The sequence below is a fragment of the Danio rerio genome, chromosome 14 (genome assembly GCF_052040795.2).
Source record: "Danio rerio strain M-AB ecotype USA chromosome 14, GRCz13ab, whole genome shotgun sequence".
NCBI classification, from domain to species: Eukaryota; Metazoa; Chordata; class Actinopteri; order Cypriniformes; family Danionidae; genus Danio; species Danio rerio.
The window spans coordinates 658,442-680,930 of NC_141034.1; the positions used below are offsets into that span (position 1 = coordinate 658,442).

General features: G+C 39.0%; 1 protein-coding gene across 2 annotated transcripts in view; it reads right to left on the minus strand.

Annotated features, from left to right (window-relative positions):
• ankrd50 (ankyrin repeat domain 50) overlaps positions 1-22,489 on the minus strand; it is a 32,878-nt gene that overhangs the window by 3,594 nt on the left and 6,795 nt on the right. For both annotated transcript variants that reach the window (XM_087281021.1, XM_087281022.1), the window contains exons 3-4: positions 20,320-20,537; positions 2,446-5,978 (exon numbers count right to left, since the gene is read on the minus strand). In XM_087281021.1, coding sequence (XP_087137147.1) covers positions 2,449-5,978; positions 20,320-20,537 — 3,748 coding nt within the window. In that variant the 3' untranslated portion in view covers positions 2,446-2,448. The remainder of the gene's footprint in view (positions 1-2,445; positions 5,979-20,319; positions 20,538-22,489) is intronic.

Consider the following 22,489-nt stretch of genomic DNA (forward strand, 5'->3'; position numbering starts at 1 on the left):
ATGTTGACAGACAGGGTTTATATTAAAAGAAAAAAGCTATAAATTAGGGATGTGCCGATATGGAATTGTTGACCTATTCTGATAGATCATAACCCTTTAGATGTGAAGGCAGATAGCTTATATATATATATATATATATATATATATATATATATATATATATATATATATATATATATATATATATATATATATATATATATAAATATAAATATATATATATATATATATATATATATATATATAAATATAAATATATATATATATAAATATAAATATATATATATATATATATATATATATATATATATAAATATAAATATATATATATATATATATATATATATATATATAAATATAAATATATATATATATATATATATATAAAAATATAAATATATATATATATATATATATATATATATATATAAATATAAAAAAAAAAAATATATATATATATATATATATATAAACATATATAAATATATATATATATATATATATATATATATAAACATATATAAATATATATATATATATATATATATATATATATATAAATATAAATATATATAAAAATAAATAAATATATAAATAAATATATATATATATATATATATATATATATATATATATAAATATTAAAAAAAAAAATATATATATATATATATATAAACATATATAAATATATATATATATATATATATATAAACATATATATATATATATATATATATATATATATATATATATATATATATATATATATATAAAAATAAATATATATATATATATATATATATATATATATATATATATATAAAAATAAAAGTTGACTAAATGTTCTGCATAATTTCAAAAACAAAAGGCAGACGACTGAATTTATTTTATAACCTTAACTTCATAAAGGTTTAAACGGATCTCAGAACTTTATTAATCGACTATTATCTTCAATGGGTTTTGGTAAAAATTAAATACATGAATAATGTAAAAATAATACATAATTTAAGTTTGGTATTGCGAATAATAGCATTAAAAATAACATGTATTGGCCGATATCGGTATGATGAACAATATATTGTGCATCCCTAATCTACCATAAACACTTTAGGTAATAATATATCTTAGGGCTGCATGATTAATCGAAAAAAGATAGTGATCTCAATTCGACCCTACACACGATCTTAATTCAGCTTTTCTGGGATTCAGCCAATTATATTTTCAAGGTCAGGAGAGAAGCTTAAAGCCGAAAGTCTTCACAGCAACATGGACACATCCAGATGCCATTAAAAGTGTCACATACTGTATTTATAAGGTATAATTCTCCCCAAAATAATTTCTGTCTAAATCTAATGATGTATTCGGGACCGAGAAATCACACCTGAGCTGACCTCGAGATGTTTGTTTACTATCGAGAGGACGCGTGCTATGTATGTACTTTAGTGAACAGAACCTGCATAGGCTGTGAATAATAGAGTAGTAAATAATGTTCAGTTTGTTGCACAGAGCGATCGTTTGGGAGCTGCGCGGGATGTATGATTTGCATGTGTGTGTGTTTTTCTGACAATGACGGCAGCCATGAGCCGCACTCGGAAGTGAAAGAGAAATGGGCGGGCACATCATTTACATAATCATATCGCATTTTAGAGTTCATTACGACAAACATTTGATATGTTTTTTTTTCTTTCATAGCGAACACATAGTGCTGTGCACGAGAATAAATGTTTAACAGTGTCAGTATAAATACTCTAGCCTATATAATGTTGAATATAATGCAAGAGGAAATCTGATAATGACAAATGTCTGATTTTACCAGTGAATAAATGGTCTAATAATGTTGTTAATGACAGATTGTAAGCATATGTCTTAAACATAATAACTTCAGAATTATGAATCGTTATTGATGTCATCAGTTTATAGTGTTAACAAACAGGACATTTTTAAAGTCTGTTCAAGTCCACCGTTCCAAGTCTATACAACATTGAGTATTTTAACCAACAGTAGAGCCACACACAGGCCTAATATTATTGTTGTTGTTTTACCATAAGTTAGAGAATTTACAATAACAATAGGCTACTCATATTAACCTTAATTTCACATCTACAGAATCATGAGAAAATCCTGATCTTTATTTTAAGTTAAAAAAAAATTTCGCTTCTCATTTTAGCCAGAATCGAGCAGCCTTAATACATCTACATGCTAATCTAATAATACTGTAATTGTACACCCTAAAATCCTAGGTTGTTGTAACCCATTGTTGGATTAAAATTATAATGTTGAAAAGTGTAAATTAAATTTAACTGAGAAAAAAAAAATAGCCCAATGTTGGGTTGAAACATCATACTAATTTTAGTTACAAATAAGCTTTCAACCCCAAAATCTCCTTTTCGCCAGCTGACATGTAAAACTCAAACAACAATATTATCTTAAACGCCATGTACTCACCAGTTATAATGGCGTCTCTTTTTTGCAATTCAACCCAGAGTCCGATCCTTCAATCTGGAGCTGTAAGGCTTGTTTCAGGCTTAATTCGGTGGCCCCTATTGGGTAACTGTCCAGTAGGTCATGTCCACTGCTGGCAACAGTCCTGGGAACAGAAACTCTCCCAAGAAACACCTGGTTTCCCTGTAGGAAGTAGTTAGGGTTGGTCATAATGCCGTTTCTCTTCTTTTCTGCACAGCTTTGGGACTGAATGTAAAACTGCTCCTGCGATTGGACTGAATCTAGAGCGTTGGATCTGCCCACCACAATCTTGCACTGGGGATCTTTCACGGCAATGTTGGACACTGGTTTATTGAATCTTTTATCAAACTGAGTCAGCTCGTACTCCAGAACTTGGCCTTGGGAATAAGAACCATTCTTGTTCTTCTTCTTCTCGCCAGATGTTCCCTTGTTCGAGCAGTTTTGGCCATTCTTGGTGGCTTTGGTGGACTTTAGGCCCGGCTTCACCTGGCTCCAGTCAAACTCACTGGTTGGAGAGCCAGGTTGTGTACCAATGGACCTGGTGGTGGAGGAGGGAGAAACGATGGATTGCCGACTGCGACTGCGAGGCAATGAATGCTGCTGGATCTGCTCAATGAAAGAAAGGGCATGAACACTATCGATGGGCACAGTTTGTGCTGTTGCAGTGGATGAAGTGGTTCTCAGGGAAGAGTTCTTTGAACTTTTGAGTGAGTTATTAGATAGGGAGGACTTCTGCCGGTCCACTGTTGAGTCTGGAGACTCTGATGGTGAGCTGAAAGCATGAACAGGTCCATTGGATTGTCCTCGACCTGCAGAATGCACATCTCCAGCTCCAGTGCTTCCAGAGCTGCTGGACTTTATAGTGAGTGACTGTACTTTCCCTGCAACTGACACTGGTGTTTGCTGCTCCATAGTGTGCACAGGAGAAGGGTTGCAGCCATTGAGACTCGTGGCCCCATATTTCTCCAAGAGTTTGATTATTGCAGTGTGTCCACCTTTGGCGGCCACTCTCATTGCAGTGCGTCCAAATTGATCGGCGTGATTAGGATCCGCACTGTGCTCTAGAAGAATCTGAACCACTTCAATGTGACCTTCCTGAGCAGCAATACCCAGAGCTGTAGCGCCCTGGTTGCATGTGTGGTCTACAACAGTGCCATTGTCAATCAAAGTCTGAACGATCTTTATGTGACCCTGCCAAGCTGCGGACTGGAGAGCCGATCGTTTCTCGTTATCACATGAGTTCACATCTGCATGGTAGTTGATCAACAACCTGACCATTTCTACATGGCCTTGCCAACAGGACACATGCAGAGCTGTTCTTCCCTCCATATCACTGGCCTCAACATTGGCTCCATTTTCGAGGAAGTACTCCGCCATTGCAAGCTGATTCTCAAGTGCCAGGATGTAAAGAGTCGGACGTCCATCTGCATCCTTAAAGTCGATATCTGCTTCATGGCTCAGCAACAACTCCACAATATCTCGATGTCCTTCAAGTGCAGCAACTCTAAGGGCATTTCTTCCATCATACCCTCTCTGGTCAATGCAAGACTTGTTCTCCAGCAATATATGCACACAGTCATAATGACCCTCCTGAGCGGATAAGACCAGAGGGATACGTCCATCATTGTCAACTTCCGTGGACCTGGAACCTTGTTCAATGAGAGCATCACATACTTGTCTGTGTCCCTCAAATGAAGCCATGTGCAATGGTGTCCAACCTGCATCATCTCGGTGGTTTTCATCCAATCCTCTGTCCAGCAGAGTTCTCACAACCTCCACATTCCCCTGTGCAGATGCAATGCTCAACACAGTCCTGCCCTCGCTGTCAATGCTGTCCACTGCTGCACCCCAGAAGAGCAGAGTATTAACAACAGAAGCATGTCCCATAGACGCCGCGGCAAGCAGAGGAGTCCTCCCATTGTTATCGGTGTGATCAACATCAGCTCCTCCTTCTAGAAGCAGATCAACCACATCTACATGACCTTCGTAGGCTGCCACCAGAAGTGGGGTCATGCAATCTTTATCGCAGTGATCTACTTCTGCTCCACGGTCAATCAACAGGCTTACGACTGCACCGTGACCCTTGCTAGCTGGCACGCAAAGAGCAGCAACAGACAGCGCCGTCCTCCCATCTACATCCTCATGGTTTACTTCAGCTCCATGATCCAAAAGATGCTCAACAATTTCTCTGTGGCCCATGTATGCTGCAGCTATGAGCGCCGTCCGTCCTTCATTATCTGCCTTGTTGACTTCGGCTCCATGTTGAAGGAGGTTGAGGACAATATCTTCATGGCCTCCCCAAGCGGCAGCTCTCAAGGCAGTCCTACTGTCGGCATCAGCACAGTCTACTTTGGCGCCAGCATAAAGAAGTGCAGACACAACTTCCGAGTGGCCTCCCCAAGCTGCAGACCTCAGGGCGGTCCATCCGTCATGGTCCGTGTGATTGATGTTAGCATCACACCCAATCAGACAGTTGACCACTTTGGTGTGGCCTTGTCTGGCTGCCAGAGTAAGTGCTGTCTGTCCGTGGCTGTCCACCAACTCCATGTTGGCTCTCCTGGAGATCAGGAGGTTCACAACTTCCAGATTCCCACTGTACGCCGCATTGGCTAACAGAGTTCTCCCATTGGAGTCTGTTTGGTTAACAGAAGCGCCATTGTCTAGTAGAGTTCGAATAGAGTCCTCTCGTTCCAAGGCTTGCTGGACTATGCATGAGGCGTGGTCGTCTTCATTACTGACGTGAGCGCCAGCTTTCACAAGCAGTTGCAGTACCTCCTGTTCTTTTGGGATAGAAGTGGACAGAGAGTCTTTAGCAGGGGTGCCATTCCACACCATCCAAAGGGCAAGATTAAAGGGCTCAATCTGCAAGTTAGATTTAATCAGATGGTGGGCAAACTCTTGTACTTCCAGGGGTTTAAGTTGCTTTGCTCTGCAAGTGTAACTCATGGCCATCATTCTGTGTCCTTCTGCTGCATTGCAAAGGTATTTTTGTGTGCAGTGTTTGACATCTAGGAGCCACTCTGCAAAGCTGTAATGAAATAAGATCTTAGTACTGCCAAGTCCATCAATAAGCAGCTTGGCAAGTATGTCCATCTTCTTCTGGAAGTCCTCCATCGTCAGAGTCATGTTTTTAGTCCAGACTGCATGGTAGAGCTCCCTGACTGTCAGCGGCCTGCATGCAGCCAGAATTACATTTAGGATCGGCTGGACTTTGGCAAATTGCTTTCTGACAAACAGTCTCTGGCAGAGCCAAAGGTAGAGTCCGTTAAGTGTCCCAGGGATATCTCGAATTTCCCGCAGCATGATGAAGTTCTCGACCACTCCGTCAAGGACTCGCTCCAGGTACAGAAAGCAGCCGCTGCTCTTGATGTGGAGCTGGTTCAGCATCTCTGCGGTCTCCTTGGTCAGGTGCTGCCGCAGAGCCTCCTCCTGGTCTAGCCGATGGAGGATGTATTGCTGAACGTCTTTTACGATGTAGGCCTTCCGTAAGTCATCCAGGCTGATCTTTCTGAATCCTGCAACAAAAAGGAAAGACACAAGGTGATTAGTAAGGCCTGAAGTCCATTAATTAATTACGACAAGTAATCATTTCAACTGATATCAGTTAGCTGACTGCTATGAACGTCAGGGAATTTAAAGGTGCAGTATGTAGGATTGACCAAGTGGCTGAACTAAGTATTGCAGTCCAAATTCAAAACATTGGAAAAGGGTTTTTACTCTTAATCTTAATCTCATTTTCTAGGCTGCTATTGTCCCCGAGGTCACCTTTTCAGCTTAACCTGCACATACGGATGCAGCCTTGAAATGAAACACGCTGTTTTCTCCCAAGGCATCCTGGGGTATCAAAAAATAATTGGTTATTAAGCAATTTCTCAGTGGGAGGAATTACATAGACCAAAACAATGACAGAGTTTCCAACACAGAATGCACATTTTTAAAGGGGAATAACTAACTTAAGCAATGTTTTTCAGATCAACAAGTTCAGGTTTCTTAAATATCAGAAAATAGATGATGGTATTTTATGCTTTAGAAGAGAAACACAAACTGTCATTGATGATAAACACATGATCAGACGATGAAGGCAAGCTTATGCCAATTCCTCTATTATTTTGCATGTAAAATAGACAAAGAACTGTTATATGGAATAGCATCTTCAGGCCAATACTAAAATAAAAGTCAAGCTATTTTCTGAAAAAAGAAAAACATCGTGCAGAGGAATGCAAACTTGACACACAAAGGGACCTTCATCTTCAAGCAGAATACACAGAAGAAGTCCAGAAGTGTCAGATAAAGGCAGTATTCCTGCAGAAAAGATGACTGGAATGTGCTTTGTTTTTCTAGAAAATAAAACAAGAAGTACGTAATGATTCCTGAGGCAGAACTAGGTCACATCTGCAACTTCACACAGTTCCAGGCAGCATTCTCAGAGTTTCACGCAAAAAATAAAACTATACAGAGACTTGCAGAATAAAACAAGGGTTTTATAGACGCCAACAGATGTCAGCAGCTCAGGCATTCTGCTTCAGATAAGTGCAAATTCCGTAGTTTTATCTGGGTCGGCATGCCTGTTTAGCTCAGGCCCAAAGGGCAGACCAGACATTTTATGCACAGATTTTATTTACAGTTCCCATGGACTCAGACGTGCTGAGGTCAAAGCAAAGGATGAAGAATGAACTGATCTAAGGTCAGTTTCATGTCTTCATCTTCCTGTGACCCCCGCTGGTGGGAGAGCAGCAAAACTTTGGTTTTTCATATAATTTAAGTGGTCACTCACGCTCACAAATCTATACAAGCCCATTTTCTATGGGAACGAGGGTAAAAATAGGCCTGCTTCCAATCTGAAAGACATCTGCAACAATCCCAGAGGAAATACAATACTCTATTTTAGGGATGCACAATATATGGTGTCAGTATCGATATCGCAATGTGTGCATCTGCAAGAATCACATCGCATAGATATGCAATGTTGAGCTGACTTGCAGTGTAATCTGTACATTTAGAATGGTTTATTTTGCTTTTATCTTTGCTTTGTTGCATTCAACTATGCTTGTAGTTTGTTTATTATGTTTTATCCATGATTTACTGCCCTACAGAGTCAACTTATTCATTCATTCATTTATTTTCTTTTCGGCTTAGTCCCTTTGTTAATCCGGGGTCGCCACAGCGAAATGAACCACCAACCAATCCAGCATATGTTTTACGCAGTGGATGCTCTTCAAACTGCAACCCAATACTGGGAAACACCCATACACACTCATACACTAGGGCCAGTTTGGTTGATCAATTCCCCTATAGCGCATGTGTTTGGACTGTGGGGGAAACTGGAGCACCTGGAGAAAACCTACACCAACACGGGGAGAACATGCAAACTCCACTCGAACCAGCGACTTTCTTGCTGTGAGGCGATTGTGCTACCCACAGCGCCACCGTGATGCCCAGAATCATCTTAATCAACCAAAAATTAATATATTTGGTAAAACTTTGGACCAATTCTCACTATTAACTAGTTGCTTATCAGGATGCATGTTATTGAGATGTTGGCTTTTAAAACATACGCACTCTTACACTACATATTCAATATGATCTCATTCTACATCCTTACCTTAATAACTATTAATAAGGTGCAAATTAGAAGTTTATTGAAGTAAAAGTCACAATAGTTTGCTAAGAGCAAGTAGGTCGGTAGACAGACAAACAAGATATCACAATGTCAGATTTTCCCAATATCATGCAGCACTACTCTATTCACGACAAAGCCCAGAAAATGTTTCAGACCTTCAGATAGACAAACCAACAAACAACAGACAGAATAAAAGTAAATAGTAATAGTAAGTAGTCACCAGTGTTTATAATGTGATGGCATGCTAAATAATATTCAATTTAATTGTTTTTTTGCACAATCAATATTTGTTTTGTACTATTTGAGGGAAAAGAAAGCATCGCTTCACCTTCTGAAAGTGAACAGCTTGTTGCATAAAACAAATCAGAGACTCGAACAAATGTAAACAAACAAAACATCACCACTGACTTATTGTATATTTATCAATATTTAGCAGCCAAAGTGGTCAATACTAACTCTAACGAAATCTATGCAAGCCAATTTCTATAAGAATTTCTATTAGAAAGACAAATGTCATACATCCAAACAGATCAGAACACCCATACACACTCATACAAATCCACCATGGCCAATGTAGTTAATCAATTCCCCTATAGCGGATTTGTTAGGACTGTGGGGGAAATCACCCGGAGCACCTGGAGGAAACCCCCCTGATATTGAAGAATATTACAGCATGCTAAATATTGCAATATTCAATGAAATTAGTTATCTATTGCATAACCAACATATGTTTTATGTTATTTCAGGGAAAAGCAAGCATCACTACCACTTCTGAAAGACAACAGCCGTCTTATACTGTTGCATAAAACAGATCAAGACATTTCAAGAATGCAAACGATCAAAAAACAAATAAGTAAATCACCCTGATCACTGATTTATTGCGAATTAATCTATATATTATGCAGCACAAGTAGTCCCTCACTCTTACAAATCTACACAAGCCCATTTGCTATGGGAAAGAGGATTAAAAGTAGATCCGTTTCCTATTTGTAAGCCGTCTGTAACAATACTCGATGAAGTACAACACTCTTTTTAAGCCAAAGTGTTTCAGAAACACAAACAACAACAACAAAAACAAATGCAAATGCAATGCAAGTGGTCACTAGTCTTCTGCAATATTGAATGATGTGATTGCATGCTAAATAGCGCAATATTTAATGACATTTGTCTTCTATTGCACAACCAATATATGTTTTTATGTTATATGAAGGAAAGGTAAGCATCACTACAACTTCTGAAAGTCCACAGCCATGTTTTACTGCGGCATAAAACAAATCAGGCATTTCAACAATGTAAACAAACACACGTTATACATCACCACCAATCTTACTGTAAATGAATCAACATTTTGATATATCGTGCAGCCCAAGTAGTCCCTTACAAATATACACAAGGCCATTTTCTATGGGAAAGAGGATTAAATATAGCTCTGCTTCCTATCTGAAAGCCGTCTGCAACAATACTCAATAAAACACAATACTCTTTTCAAGCCAAAGTGTTTGAGACCATCAGAGAGACAAACCAGCAACACAACAGAATACAGATGACATCTTTCCTTTCCCTCAGAGTCTGAACAGTTCACGAAACCCCTTTGAATGAGATTATATAACGTCCACCACCTCTGCGCGAGTTATTTTCTTTGTCTTTGGCGCTTCAGGCCCGGGGCTCCGTCAACAGCTGAGGTTTCCCAAATAACAGCGGTGTGAAATTTAAACCGGAGCCTGAACGACAACAGAAGCGCACCTGTGGACAATCATCCCGCCTTCATGCCATCTTTTCCTTTCTTTCCTTCAATATGCACTCATTACATAACATTTAGCTCCAGTTTACCTCCTACAAAAGCCTTTAGACAAAGCCGGATGAGCCAAAAGCATTTGATGAAGATTATGATTAGAGATATGATGCTAAGATAATATTATTCCAAAAAGCATCCCGGTTATTAGGATCATGACGGTTTTGTTAAAAATGACGTGACCATGTGCAAAAATAAATGTCACACACATTTAAGGAATTACACCAATTTTTGTATTTGAAAATGAACAAACTGATTAAAATGTGCAGATTTATGCAATGTTGTTAAAAAGAAGAACAAAAATAAGCATGAATCCTGCATTTTGTATTGGTTTATGTTAGTGCTGGCCAGAGGTAAATGTATATATAAACATAATGTGTACTGTGAACATTTATTATGAATAAAACATTACTAACATGCATGCACATGTAACGGAGGCCAGCGAGTGAAGTGCTGAGCAGATAAACTTCACTCTGATGACAGATGCTAGAGGCCATGGTCTTCAGCTTCCTTGTTAGAGCAAACAAAGAGTTGCAAATTTTAGTGATCCAGCAAAATTCTCAATTAAACGCAAAATAATCACAAAATAATTTTCAAATTCTCATAAAAAGTCCACTTCCAAACAATAAAATCATATTATATTGATTTCTGTTTGCAATTCATTGCTTTACATGACTTGTGCGCCATTCCCACGGGGCGTCGGCGTCAACGCTTTCCATTCACTTTGAATGGGTGACGTCAGGCCATAATTTCTGTTTAATGGAGAGCAGATTTTTCCAACACATTTCTAATCATAATTATTTTTAATAACTCATCTCTAATAACTGATTTATTTTCTCTTTGTCATGATGACAGCACATAATATTAGACTAGATATTCTTCAAGACACTAATATTCAGCTTAAAGTGACATGTAAAGGCTTTACTAGGGTAATTAGGTTAACTAGGCAGGTTAGGGTAATTAGGCAAGTTATTGTATAGTGATGGTTTGTTCTGTAGACTATCGAAACAAAATATAGCTTAAAGGGGCGAATAATATTGATCTTAAAATGGTGTTTAAAAAACTAAAAACTGCTTTTATTATAGCCAAAATAAAACAAATCAGACTTTCTCCAGAAGAACAAATATTATCAGACATACTGTGAACATTTCCTGAATCTGTTCAACATCATTTAGGAAATAATTAAACAAGAAGAAACAAAAATTTAAAGAGGGGCGAATAATGCTGACTTCAACTGTATGTTTATATTTTAAAATTGCAATATTGTCCGCAAATTTCTGGGAACTACCACCAAAAAAATGAGTCAATTTTATAGCAAAAGAAATTAAATAAGATTAAATAAATAAAAATAAAAATCACAAAAAAAATAAAAATAAATAAAAATCATGAAAGACTTGGGGTCTGGATAATACACACACATAACAAACTTTTATTTTGGATGTGATTAATCTTTGCACAGCACTAGTTTATTTATGTTTGTATTTGCTCTACACTGTGTGTGTGTGTGTTTTACAATATTATTGCTTTTATTTTTAATGTATTTTTTATTTGTTATTTTGCACAGTTTGTGTGTTTTTATACAGTAGGTACATTTGACTTTGTCAATCAAGGTATTGTCTGTTAAATAAATAAATAAATAAATAAATAAATAATCTAGTTTAATTTGCTGTTTTCTCTTATCCACCATCCTTAAATGAAAAAAGAAAACTTGGAACAAACTTCAAACTTATGCAATTCTTTACACACAAGTGCTTACATTCAGCCTATTTACCTACATTGCAAAGCTATTAGCCTACATTTCAAAGCTATTATGGCAATAAATGTATACAGCACTTTGAGCATTAAGTTAAAATAAAAATAAACTCACTAATAAAAGAAAGGAACTAAAGAAGGGGCCGTTCACTCAAAAATAAAGATCATGTCATCAGTTATTCACTTGCTCCAAACCGCAGTTTCTTTCTTCTGTTCGACACAAAAGAAGGTATTTTGAAGAATGTTGGAAACAGGTAACCATTGACTTGTATAGCATTTGTTTTTATTGGATTTCCGCTTATGATTTCAGTCTATTATTGGGTTTCAGTAATCATCATTTACTCTCCCTTTGCCTTATTTCAAACCATTATGAGTGCCTTTCTTCTGTTGAACACAAACAAAGATATTTTGAAAAATGCTGAAAATCAGCAACTACTGACTTCAATAGTAGCAAAAAACAAATACAAGAAAAGTCAATGGTTACCGGTTTTTAGCATTGTTCAAAATATCTTCCATTGTGTTCAACAGAAGAAAGACACTCATCAAGGATGGAAGAGAGAGTTAATGATGATATGCTTAATTTTTTGGGTGAACGACCCTTTTAACACCCGTGTTTCAGTTTGGAGTCTGAGGGATGTTTTTGTCATTAGTGAACTAGCTGACCCAGACCTTCACCCCGCCATTCAGAACACACCCACGTCTCCGAGCTGAGAGCGTGAGTGTGTGTGTGTGTGTGTCTGCAGATGAAGGAAATAGAAATGCTGAAAGAGGAAGAGGCCTCGCAGGGGGACTAAAAGTGGGGCAGTGGAACAGATGACCCAAATATGTTATTTGGCCAGCGGGTCGGCACGTAACCCAACTCATCTGTTTAAGTAGGTTGGAGGGATGTTGGGTTTGGAAATCTGCCACCGGTTAAAGAGTTCACAGGGTTTAGAAAACAGATCACAAATTACCGCCTATCTAGTAAACACACTGGAGTCATTACACGAGGAGTTAAAGGGACAGTTCACCCAATAATGAAGACTCTGTCATCAGTTAATCACTTGCTCCAAGCTCTGTTAAACACAAAAGAAGATATTGTGAAGAATGTTGGAAACCGGTAACCATTGACTTGCATGGTGTTTATTTTTCCTACTATTGAAGTCAATGGAGGGTGGCACGGTGGCTCAGTGGTTAGCACTGTGACCTCACAGCATTGGTCAGTTGGTGTTTCAGTGTAGAGATTGCATGTTCTCCCCGTGTTGGGTTTCCTCCGGGTGCTCCGGTTTCCCCCACAGTCCAAACACATGCGCTATAGGAATCAATGAACTAAATTGGTCTTGGTGTATGAGTGTGAATGTGAGTGTATGGGTGTTTCCCAGTACTGAGTTGCAGCTGGAAGGGCATCCGCTGCGTATGTTGGAATAATAATCTGAGCAGCACAAAAGCTGCTGTTCTAACAACAGGCAGACTCAGAGCTGCTGTATTCAGACTCAGGAGACGCTGCAGGCGCTGTGGAGGAAACTGGATCTTCAACATAAATGAATTCATTAATCATACGACAGGTGTGCTTGCATAAGGAGCGGCCATTGTGTGTGTCAACTTCATACGCATGTATAGAGACGCACTCTGTTCCCACAGGAAAGACATTTCACAAATCCGATCTGCATGAAGTCTGTCTGAAAATAAGCTTTCTCTGTAATCCCACCAGCTTCAATAAACCCTATAAACACTGCTTTACCTGATCTGCTGAGTCACGTTTATTTCTGAGTGTTTTAAAGAGGAAAACAACGCTGTTTATGTCGATTAATTAGCAATAATTAGATTTTTACTGCAAGCCAGCTTTACAGAAGAGGTTTTTAATCATCTGGCAGTGTCAGTGCAGGGAAATCAATGAGGATTTGTATTTGGAACACTGCAAATCTTTATAAAATAATTCATAAAGTGATGCCTAACAGAGCAATGAAAATATTCACTGTATTTCTTGTTAAATTTTGATTTAAGGTAAATTATTATTTCTTTTAGCTTGGCTAGACTAGATAAATAAATGAATACATTAATTGATTAATTAAAAAATTATATATATATATATATATATATATATATATATATATATATATATATATATATATATATATATATATATATATATATATATAAAAATGAATAATTACATAAATAAATAATGAAAAAACAATTAAGCAAATAAATAATGAATAAACAATAAATAATTACATAAATCAACAAATTAATGAATTAATAATTGCATGTATAAATAAAAATAAATTAAATTAAATAATAAAAAAATGAATCAATTAAAAATTAAATAAATGTGTAAATGAATAATTGCATAATAAACAAAAATAAATAAATACAGAAATAAAGTAATTAAGTAATTAATACAAAAATGTAAAAATAATAAAACAGATCAAATAAATAAAATAATAATTAATAAATAAATAATTACATAAATAAAAATTAATTAAATTAATTAAAAAATGCTTACCAAATAAAAAGATAAAAATTAAACAAAAAAATATATACATGGATAATTACATAAATAAATAATGAATAAAAAATAATCAATAAACTAATTAAGTAAATTAATTAAATTAGATCAATATAACAAAAATAAATCAAATTAAAATGAATAATTTCATAAATACAAAATTATTACATTAATTAGTTAAAAATTAAAAGATGAATAGATAAAAATAAATAAAGTGAATAATTGCATTAACAAATACATAAATAATAAATAAACAAATAACTATAAATACATAATTAAATATGTAAATATATCAATTAATAAATAAATACAGAAATAAAATATATAACATGCTATAATTAATATAATTAACCTCTTCATTTTTTGCAAAGGGGATTGGGTTAAAGAAAATAAAACAGTTGTCTAATGACTTAGGTAATTAACCAAGAAATGCATATTTATTTTAAGTACATATTTTTGTTTATAAAATGTAATGTAGCCAATAATTTTTGCACATGATTCTGAATTAGACATAAATCTATCATTTTAGTTCACACTTTAGTTTAAGTACCAAAGTTGAGCTAAAAGTCATAATCAATGGTTCGCAAATAGCGATAACCTTAAAATAAAATGCACATTTGTTTTTTTAATTGTTCAAAATGTCCATTCAGTACTCTCATTTCAACATGTATGTAGACTGCGCTATTCCTGTGTTTGTGCTCATTCCGGTCCTGATTAATGGAACCAGGTTATAAAGCTTGAATTAAAGCGATGATTTATTATAAAGATCTGAAATAAGCGATCAGCTTCATCACATCAGATCATCATTAGATCAACTTTCAAAGCCATCATTAGTGTTTCTGAGATCATCTGGGCTGGATTTTCCTTGAAATAGAGACGTGAGCATCTGAAGCAGAAACCCTAAACCTCACGCACATGTGTGTGTCCTGATTACGTGCTATTTTAACTCTGTGTGTGTGTGTGTGTGTGTGTGTGTGTGTGTGTGTGTGTGTGTGTGTGCGGTGAGGGATCTGCATGAATCAAAGCTCGCTCGCCCTCCGCCGCACTACACATGCAAGCGTCTGCGTTTGTAATTATGCGAGTCCAGCTCTTCCCGAAGACAGCAGAGATTCCTAAAAATACACCAGAGTCATCAAGACACCCGATTCAGAGCTCAAGAGTGTGTGTTCTGCTCCAAATACATCAGGACATGCACAAAGTCACACTAAAACACACACATATTTCAGCAGAGTTTGGTGTGTGTGTGTTTATGCATGTGTATGCGTGTTTTTGAGTGTGTGTGTGTGGACGAATCTGTTTGAGTGTGTCTGTGTGAGTATGTATGTGCATGCAAGTGTGTGTTTGAGTGTGTGCATGTATGTCTGTGCATGTGTGTGTTTGTATCTGTGTGCATGTGTATGTATGTGTGTGTTTATCTGTGCATGTGTGAGTGTGTGTCGGTGTGTGTCAAGTCGCTGGGCCTAAAATCATTAGACCCAAACACAGAGTCGTGTTGAGACAGGCTCTGCTGCAGACGGAGATGACAGACTGTTGTGCTGTTGTTGAGCTGAACCGCACCATAACAGCGCTCCAGATACTGTACTTCACTGATTCTGCCTTTTCTTACTGCATGACGTTGCGGTTCAGTGAAAAAGTGAGGAAGAAGATTGTTCTATTAACATGCGGATGCTTCATCTGCTTTGACTGATACAGTGGGGGAAAGTATTGCACACCTCATGTTTGTTCCGGGGAACATTTCTAAAAGACAGCTGAGATGGAATTAAAGCAGGTTTTGGTAAAAACCCAAACAATACAAACATCATTCAATCATGAGGTCATCACAGTCGAATGAACCGCAGCTGCAACCCATCACTGGGAAACACCCATACACACTCATTCACACACACTGCAGCCAATTTAGTTCTTCAGTTCCCCTAAAGCGCATGTGTTTGGACTGTGGGTCAATGTGTGTAAAGATTTGGGACATTTTCTTGGCCAACTGAACCGCGCCTGAGCTCAATTTAGAGCACTCACACTTCTCACTCTGTTCACCTGCTGAACAACACACTCCTGCTGCGTCACAGTCTTATGGAGACCTCCTCAAGCAGAGTGTCCCCCTTCAGTCTTCTGACATGTGCATGGTGTTGCTCAGATATCGGAGGGCTTCTCAAAGCTCTCTCAGTCGTGTCTGCAAGCTTCCAGACCTTTCCAAAAGCATCTCTTTTAGGTGAGATGATCAGGATGGGCTGCAGATCGTCCGGGCAGCGGCTGTGTTTGCTTTTGTTCAGTGTGGGGTCAGATGTGTGTGTGTGTGACGTGCACGCGCTCATTCATTAACACAGCTGACCGTTGGTGCTGTTTGGGTGTGAGGAGCTGACCTCCATGACCTCTGTGCCATTCCCATGGCGACGGGTTGCATGGGTTAAAGGTTAATCTGAGGCAAACAGAGCAGAACTGTCACGTGCATGTGTGTGTGTGTGTGTGTGTGTGTGTGTAACAGAAGCAGAAATATCTGTTGAATGAATGATTGCTCACACATTTCAGCGCTTCATCAGAAACTAATACAGCTAGTTTTAGCATTCGGCAGCATGTGTGTGTGTCATGTTGATGTAGGAGTGTGTGTGTGTGTGTGTGGAGACACTCAATCTGCTTCACACTGAACGACAAACTCTCTTCCTCACCTCATACAGACGATCACTGAACAAATAAGCTGAGATCATCTAATGACCTGTTACAGTCTTCGCTAGCGCTCATCGCTTATACTTATTCGTTTAGCTGACACTTGGTGTGTGTGTGTCAGAGCGGGTGAGGGAGTGTGTGTGTGTGTGTGTTTGCATTTGTGTCTGTGTGTGTGCGTGTGTGTTTGTGAGTGTTTGCATGTGTATACGAGTGTGTGCGCATGCGCGTGTGTACAAGTGTGTGCGCATTGGCAAGAGTAAGTGTGTGCACATGTGTGTGTTTACACGTGTGTACGAGTGTGTGTCCAAGTGTGTGTGTGTTTGTACGAGTGTGTGTCAAAGTGTGTGTGTGTTTGTACGAGTGTGTGTCCAAGTGTGTATGTGTGTGTGTGTGTTTGCAAGTTTCTACGAGTGTGTGTACAAGTGCGTGTGTTTGTATGCGTTTGCGTGTGTGCATGCGTGTGTTTTGGGTGTTTGCATGTTTGCATGCTTATTTGAGTTTTTGCATGCGTGTACGAGTGTGTGTTCGTGTGTGCATGTGTGTATGAGTGTGTGTACTAGTTGTGTGTGTACATGCGGTTGTAAGTGTTTGCCAGTGTGTGTGTATGTGTGTGTGTGTGTGTGGGTGTTTGAGTGTCTGTGTGCTTGTGAGTGTTTGCATTTGTGTGTACAAGTCGTGTGTGTATGTCTGTATGTGTGTGCGTGTGCATACGTGTGTGTGTATGCATATGCATGCATTTGAATGTGTGTACAAGTGTGTATGTATGTGCGCGCAAGTGTGTGTGTGTTTGTGAGTGTTTGCATTTGTGTGTACAAGTTTTGTGTGTGTGTGTTTGTATGTCTGTATGTATGTGTACAACTGTGTGCGTGTGCATGTGTGTTTGTATGCGTGTATGAGTGTGTGTGTGTGTGTGCATGCGTGCATTTGAATGTGTACGAGTGTGTGTGTTCGTGTATGTTTGAGTGTTTGTGTGTGTGTACACGAGTGTGCATGTGTGTGTGCATGAGTGTGGTTGTAAGTGTTAGTGTCTGAATACTGACATGTATGCATGAGCACACGCACACACCCACACACTCACATACACAAACTTATACTACACACTCACTCTCTCACACTTATTTAAACACACTCTCTCACTAACACACACTCACACACTCTCTCACTAACACACACTGGCCCCTTGTCCACAGGTGGAGTGTATTTCTGCCCTTTGAACGTCACCACAGTCTTCAGGTTTCCTTCCCCTGGAATTCCTGTGTGTGTGTGTGTGTGTGTGTGTGTGTGTGTGTGTGTGTGTGTGTGTGTGTGTGTGTGTGTGTTTCTCTGTGTTGAGGGTGTTTTATATTGTTATTGGGGAAAGGCCAGACTCTCCAGCATGAGGTCCAGGGGTGTTTATGTGTGTGATTGTATCCCATCATGCTCTAGGCTACTGATTCTGCCTCAGAAATGCAGTCCTTTACAAATGTCCTCAAAGCCTCTGTGCTTGCCAGAGAGGAATACACACACACACACACACACACACACACACACACATTTAACCTTGAGCCGTCAGTGTAAAAGCTCTGAAGTGCTGAATGAACACACAGATTCGTGAGTTCAGCTCCCGCAGAAAGAGCAGGACGCGTCTGCTGTATGTGTGTGCGCAGATCAGTGTGTGTGTGTGTGTGTGTGTGTGTGTCCTGAAAACACACTCAACCCTGAGCTGTCATCATGTGAGGATCATCCTGCACTTTCAGTTTAAACACACCACAGGAGGCAGATTACAGAGGCATTATCATACTGTCTGCGCTAGAAGAGGTGAAGATGCTTGAACACACACCTCCGGCTGGAACAAAGCAAGGAGAAGGTGTGTTTCCAGCGGTGTTGATGTGGGAGTGTCGCAGGTGGAAAGAGGGAGGGGTTTGCATCAATACTTTAATTGATCGAACTTATTTAGTAAACCTAATTAACTTATTAAGTAATTAATTAGCTATATTTAATGATGTTTTTAGGGCGGCAGGGTGGCTCAGTGGTTAGCACTGTGGCCTCACAGCAAGAAGGTCGCTGGTTTGAGTCCCGGCTGGGTCAGTTGGCGTTTCTGTGTGGAGTTTGCATGTTCTCCCAGTGTTGGTGTGGGTTTCCTCCGGGTGCTCCGGTTTCCCCCACAGTCCAAACACATGCACTATAGGGGAACTGATCAACTACACTGGCCATAGTGTATGAGAGAGTGTGTGTGTGTGTGTGTATATATAAAAAACTGTGTATGGGCGTTTTCCAGTAGTGGGTTGCAGCTGGAAGGGTATCCACTCCAAAAAACATAAGCTGGAATAGTTGGCGGTTCATTCCGCTGTGGTGACCCCTGATAAATAAGCGATTAAGGTGAAGAAAATCATTGAATGAATTTGTCATTTTGCATGTTTTCGTTTTGGAAAGAGTGCACCACACATTTACAGTGTCTTCTTAAAATCACGACACCTAAATGTTAGTTATCAGCACATTTCTGGGAAGGCATTTAAAACAGTTTAACCACAGAATAAAGAATAAATATCAGCTTTCTGGGTCTGTAAAATAAGTAAAAGCTAAACCCCTCACAAGATGTTGAAGATGTTAAAGAGAGAGAATAAAACGCTAGAAATGCAGACAAGGACAGGGTTTGGGGGAACGTCAGAGTGTGGAAATCACACAACAGATTTAACACTCTCTGTCAATGAGGGCTTTTGTTTCAGACGGTTATGGAGACAGAATCAGAAGGCCAAAACAAACAGCGGCATTTATCTGTCCTCACATAACACACACACACTCTGTCTCTGTGCTCATTAGAAATATTCACACATCTGGTGCTGATTTCCTGCTGCAGGCGCTGAGAAACTCATCCAGTCTGAGATCAACACACACACACACACACACACACACACACACACACACACACACACACACACACACACACACACACACACACACACACACACACACACACACACACACACACACACACACACACACACACACACACACACACACACACACACTAGGCGTGAAACGATGACTAGTTTTAAGGTTTACCGCGGTAAAGTCCAGGCTGTACCATTCCTATTGTGTTTTTACAACCATTTCATTTAGTCGTTTAGGGCAACGGTATCTCCAGCAGAAAATGAGCCTTCACATCTAAAGCTCACGATTCAGCAAACATCTGAAAAACACATCGCTTATCCAACAACATCCAGCCTGTAGAGCTGAACAGTGCAGCGGCTTCACTGCATATCCACAGAACAAACAGATCTACAAAGACGCCCGTTTCAGAAATCTGTTGTGACACTAATGAAGTGGTCAATGAATTACTTTAATTATTCAGCCTGACATGTCTACTGCTCCAAAATGTTGCATTTTTCTTAAAATAGAATCTATATTTTTGTGTTTAATGAGGATTAAAGTTGTTGTTTTTTACTCAGAGCATATTTTAGAGCAGTAATCACGATATCGGGAAATTTTCATTCAAGGTTATCATACCGTCAGAATATTATAGGGGTCCATGCCTGGTACTCATATATAAAACACACACACACACACCTGTGAAGAGTTTGGTGATGTGTTTGTTCTGCCGGCGAGCGGAGCAGATGAGCAGGAGCCACGCAGGGAAGAGTTTCTGATGGTCCGCCAGCAGCTCCGCGATGCCTGCAGACGTCTGATCTCGATCCCCGAACACACACCCTTCGTCCACAGAGTCCAGCAGCAGGAACACAGCCTGAGACGGAGCCTTACAGCTGAGCAGCGGCAGCAGCACACACCTGACACACACACACACACACACACACACACACAGATTAACATGATCACAGGTCTTTAAAATCAATAAATATAATTATAATGGAAGTCAATGGGCAAAAACAGCCACTAACATAAGCAAAGGGGGAGTCAATATGAGTGTGTTGATGAGTTTTTTTCCCAAAATATGTGTCAAAATAAAGTTTTGCATCCCACCTGTGGCCAAATTAAGACTTTAATTCAGCCCAGAGTGGATGGAAATAACCCAACAGTACACAAGGGTTAAACACCTTCTCCAGTAGTGTTCAACAGAACAAAGAAACAAACAAGGGTGATGAAATGATCACACTGATTTCTGCGTGAACTATCCCCTTAGAGGGTCATGAAACACCAGAACACATGTGTTGAGCTGTTGACAGTGGTATATGTGTCCCACACTGCTAAAAACACTATTAGGACACCTATATTTCACTAAAAAGTGTAAATTGGTTGTTTTTGCGTTATTTCAAGCAAATTCGTACTTCCGGTTTGAAACGAATTTTTGAAGCTGCGTCACGGTCATGAGATAATAGCGTGTATTCCAGCGTGCAGACTGGGCGTCTGTGCCAGGGTGAGTCTTATTACGTCTTACAGTGTGCTGCATTAATGCATGAGTAAGGCTTGATTCAAACCAATCAGCGTGCTCTATTGTGCAACTTCATTAATATTCATTACTGTCACAGTGTTTAGACGACAGAGACGCCACGTTGTGTTGGCAAAACAAGCGTGCAGTGTTGCTTTTATAGTTTGCTGCAGTGAAGTTTTGTTTTCATTTTCTCTCTGTGAGAGCTTATCTGGAGTCACGTGTGGATTAACAGTGTACGCGACGCTCGACAACAATAACTTACGTGTCTAAGGAGGATTATTGTTTACCTGAGAGCTGTTCTCACCTGCAAACGCTGAGATCCGGATTCGCTGCTCGTCTCCTCTTAATAAAGACGCGGCTCTAGTTGCTGGTGATTGTCCTGTCTCTACAGATTTGGTAAGTGAGCGACCAGCGCTCTTTGTTTATTCAGTTTGTTCGTATTGAACTAAGTTAACTATAGCACCGGAATAACACACGCGGCTTTCTGACGCTACCTGCCGTGTGCATCTAAGTTTCCGGGAAATGCAGAGGTTTTTTTTCTCTGATTCGCCGTGCGGTATCAAACATTGCATGAAAAATACACGCTTAGAGCAGCTCCTCAAACCAAATATCTCGTTTGACGCGAGGGAGATGAATGAATTCCCTGAATGAAAGAGCCAAACTGCAGTTAAAGTCCAACATTTAATCATTTGGCAAATAATTCAACTACAGATGTGCATGTAGGTTAAACACCATCACTTTCTCCTGTGTGTGTGTGTTTGTGTGTATTTTGACTCTGAAACTCGCGCGTGCCCAAAGAGACACTCCCACACCCTCCCACTTTAGTTCCTCCGACACTCCCCCTAAACAGAGCTGGACACGCCCACTTTTCTGACTTTTTCCAAAGTAGAGGTGTGAAAACACCCTGCTGAAACGAGGGGCTTTCATGGCCCTTTAAAGCAGTCTTGCACATCTGATCCGTCTACACTTGAGCTTTTCACTAGTCTAATCCTGCATGCCTGACACACAGAGTCGAGTCTGACAGTGGCAGCGCATGGACTCTCATTCTGCCCACGTCACGCACATTCACATGCATGTGGGCTGAAATCTCCCAGCATGCACTGCAGCTGAGAAACACAAGCAGACTGTCAGGTAACACACAGTACATCACACACACACACACACACACGCTTCATCTAACCGCAGCAGTGAGATGATGCAGGATGTATGAAATATGAGCTTGGATGTGAGTTTCGATTATTCGCACAGCCTTAATAATAATAATAATTAAAAACATTCAAATAAAAAAAGACATTAAACTTAATTATTGTGGTCTGTCGAGAGCCATGAAGGGTGTACGAAATTTGATGG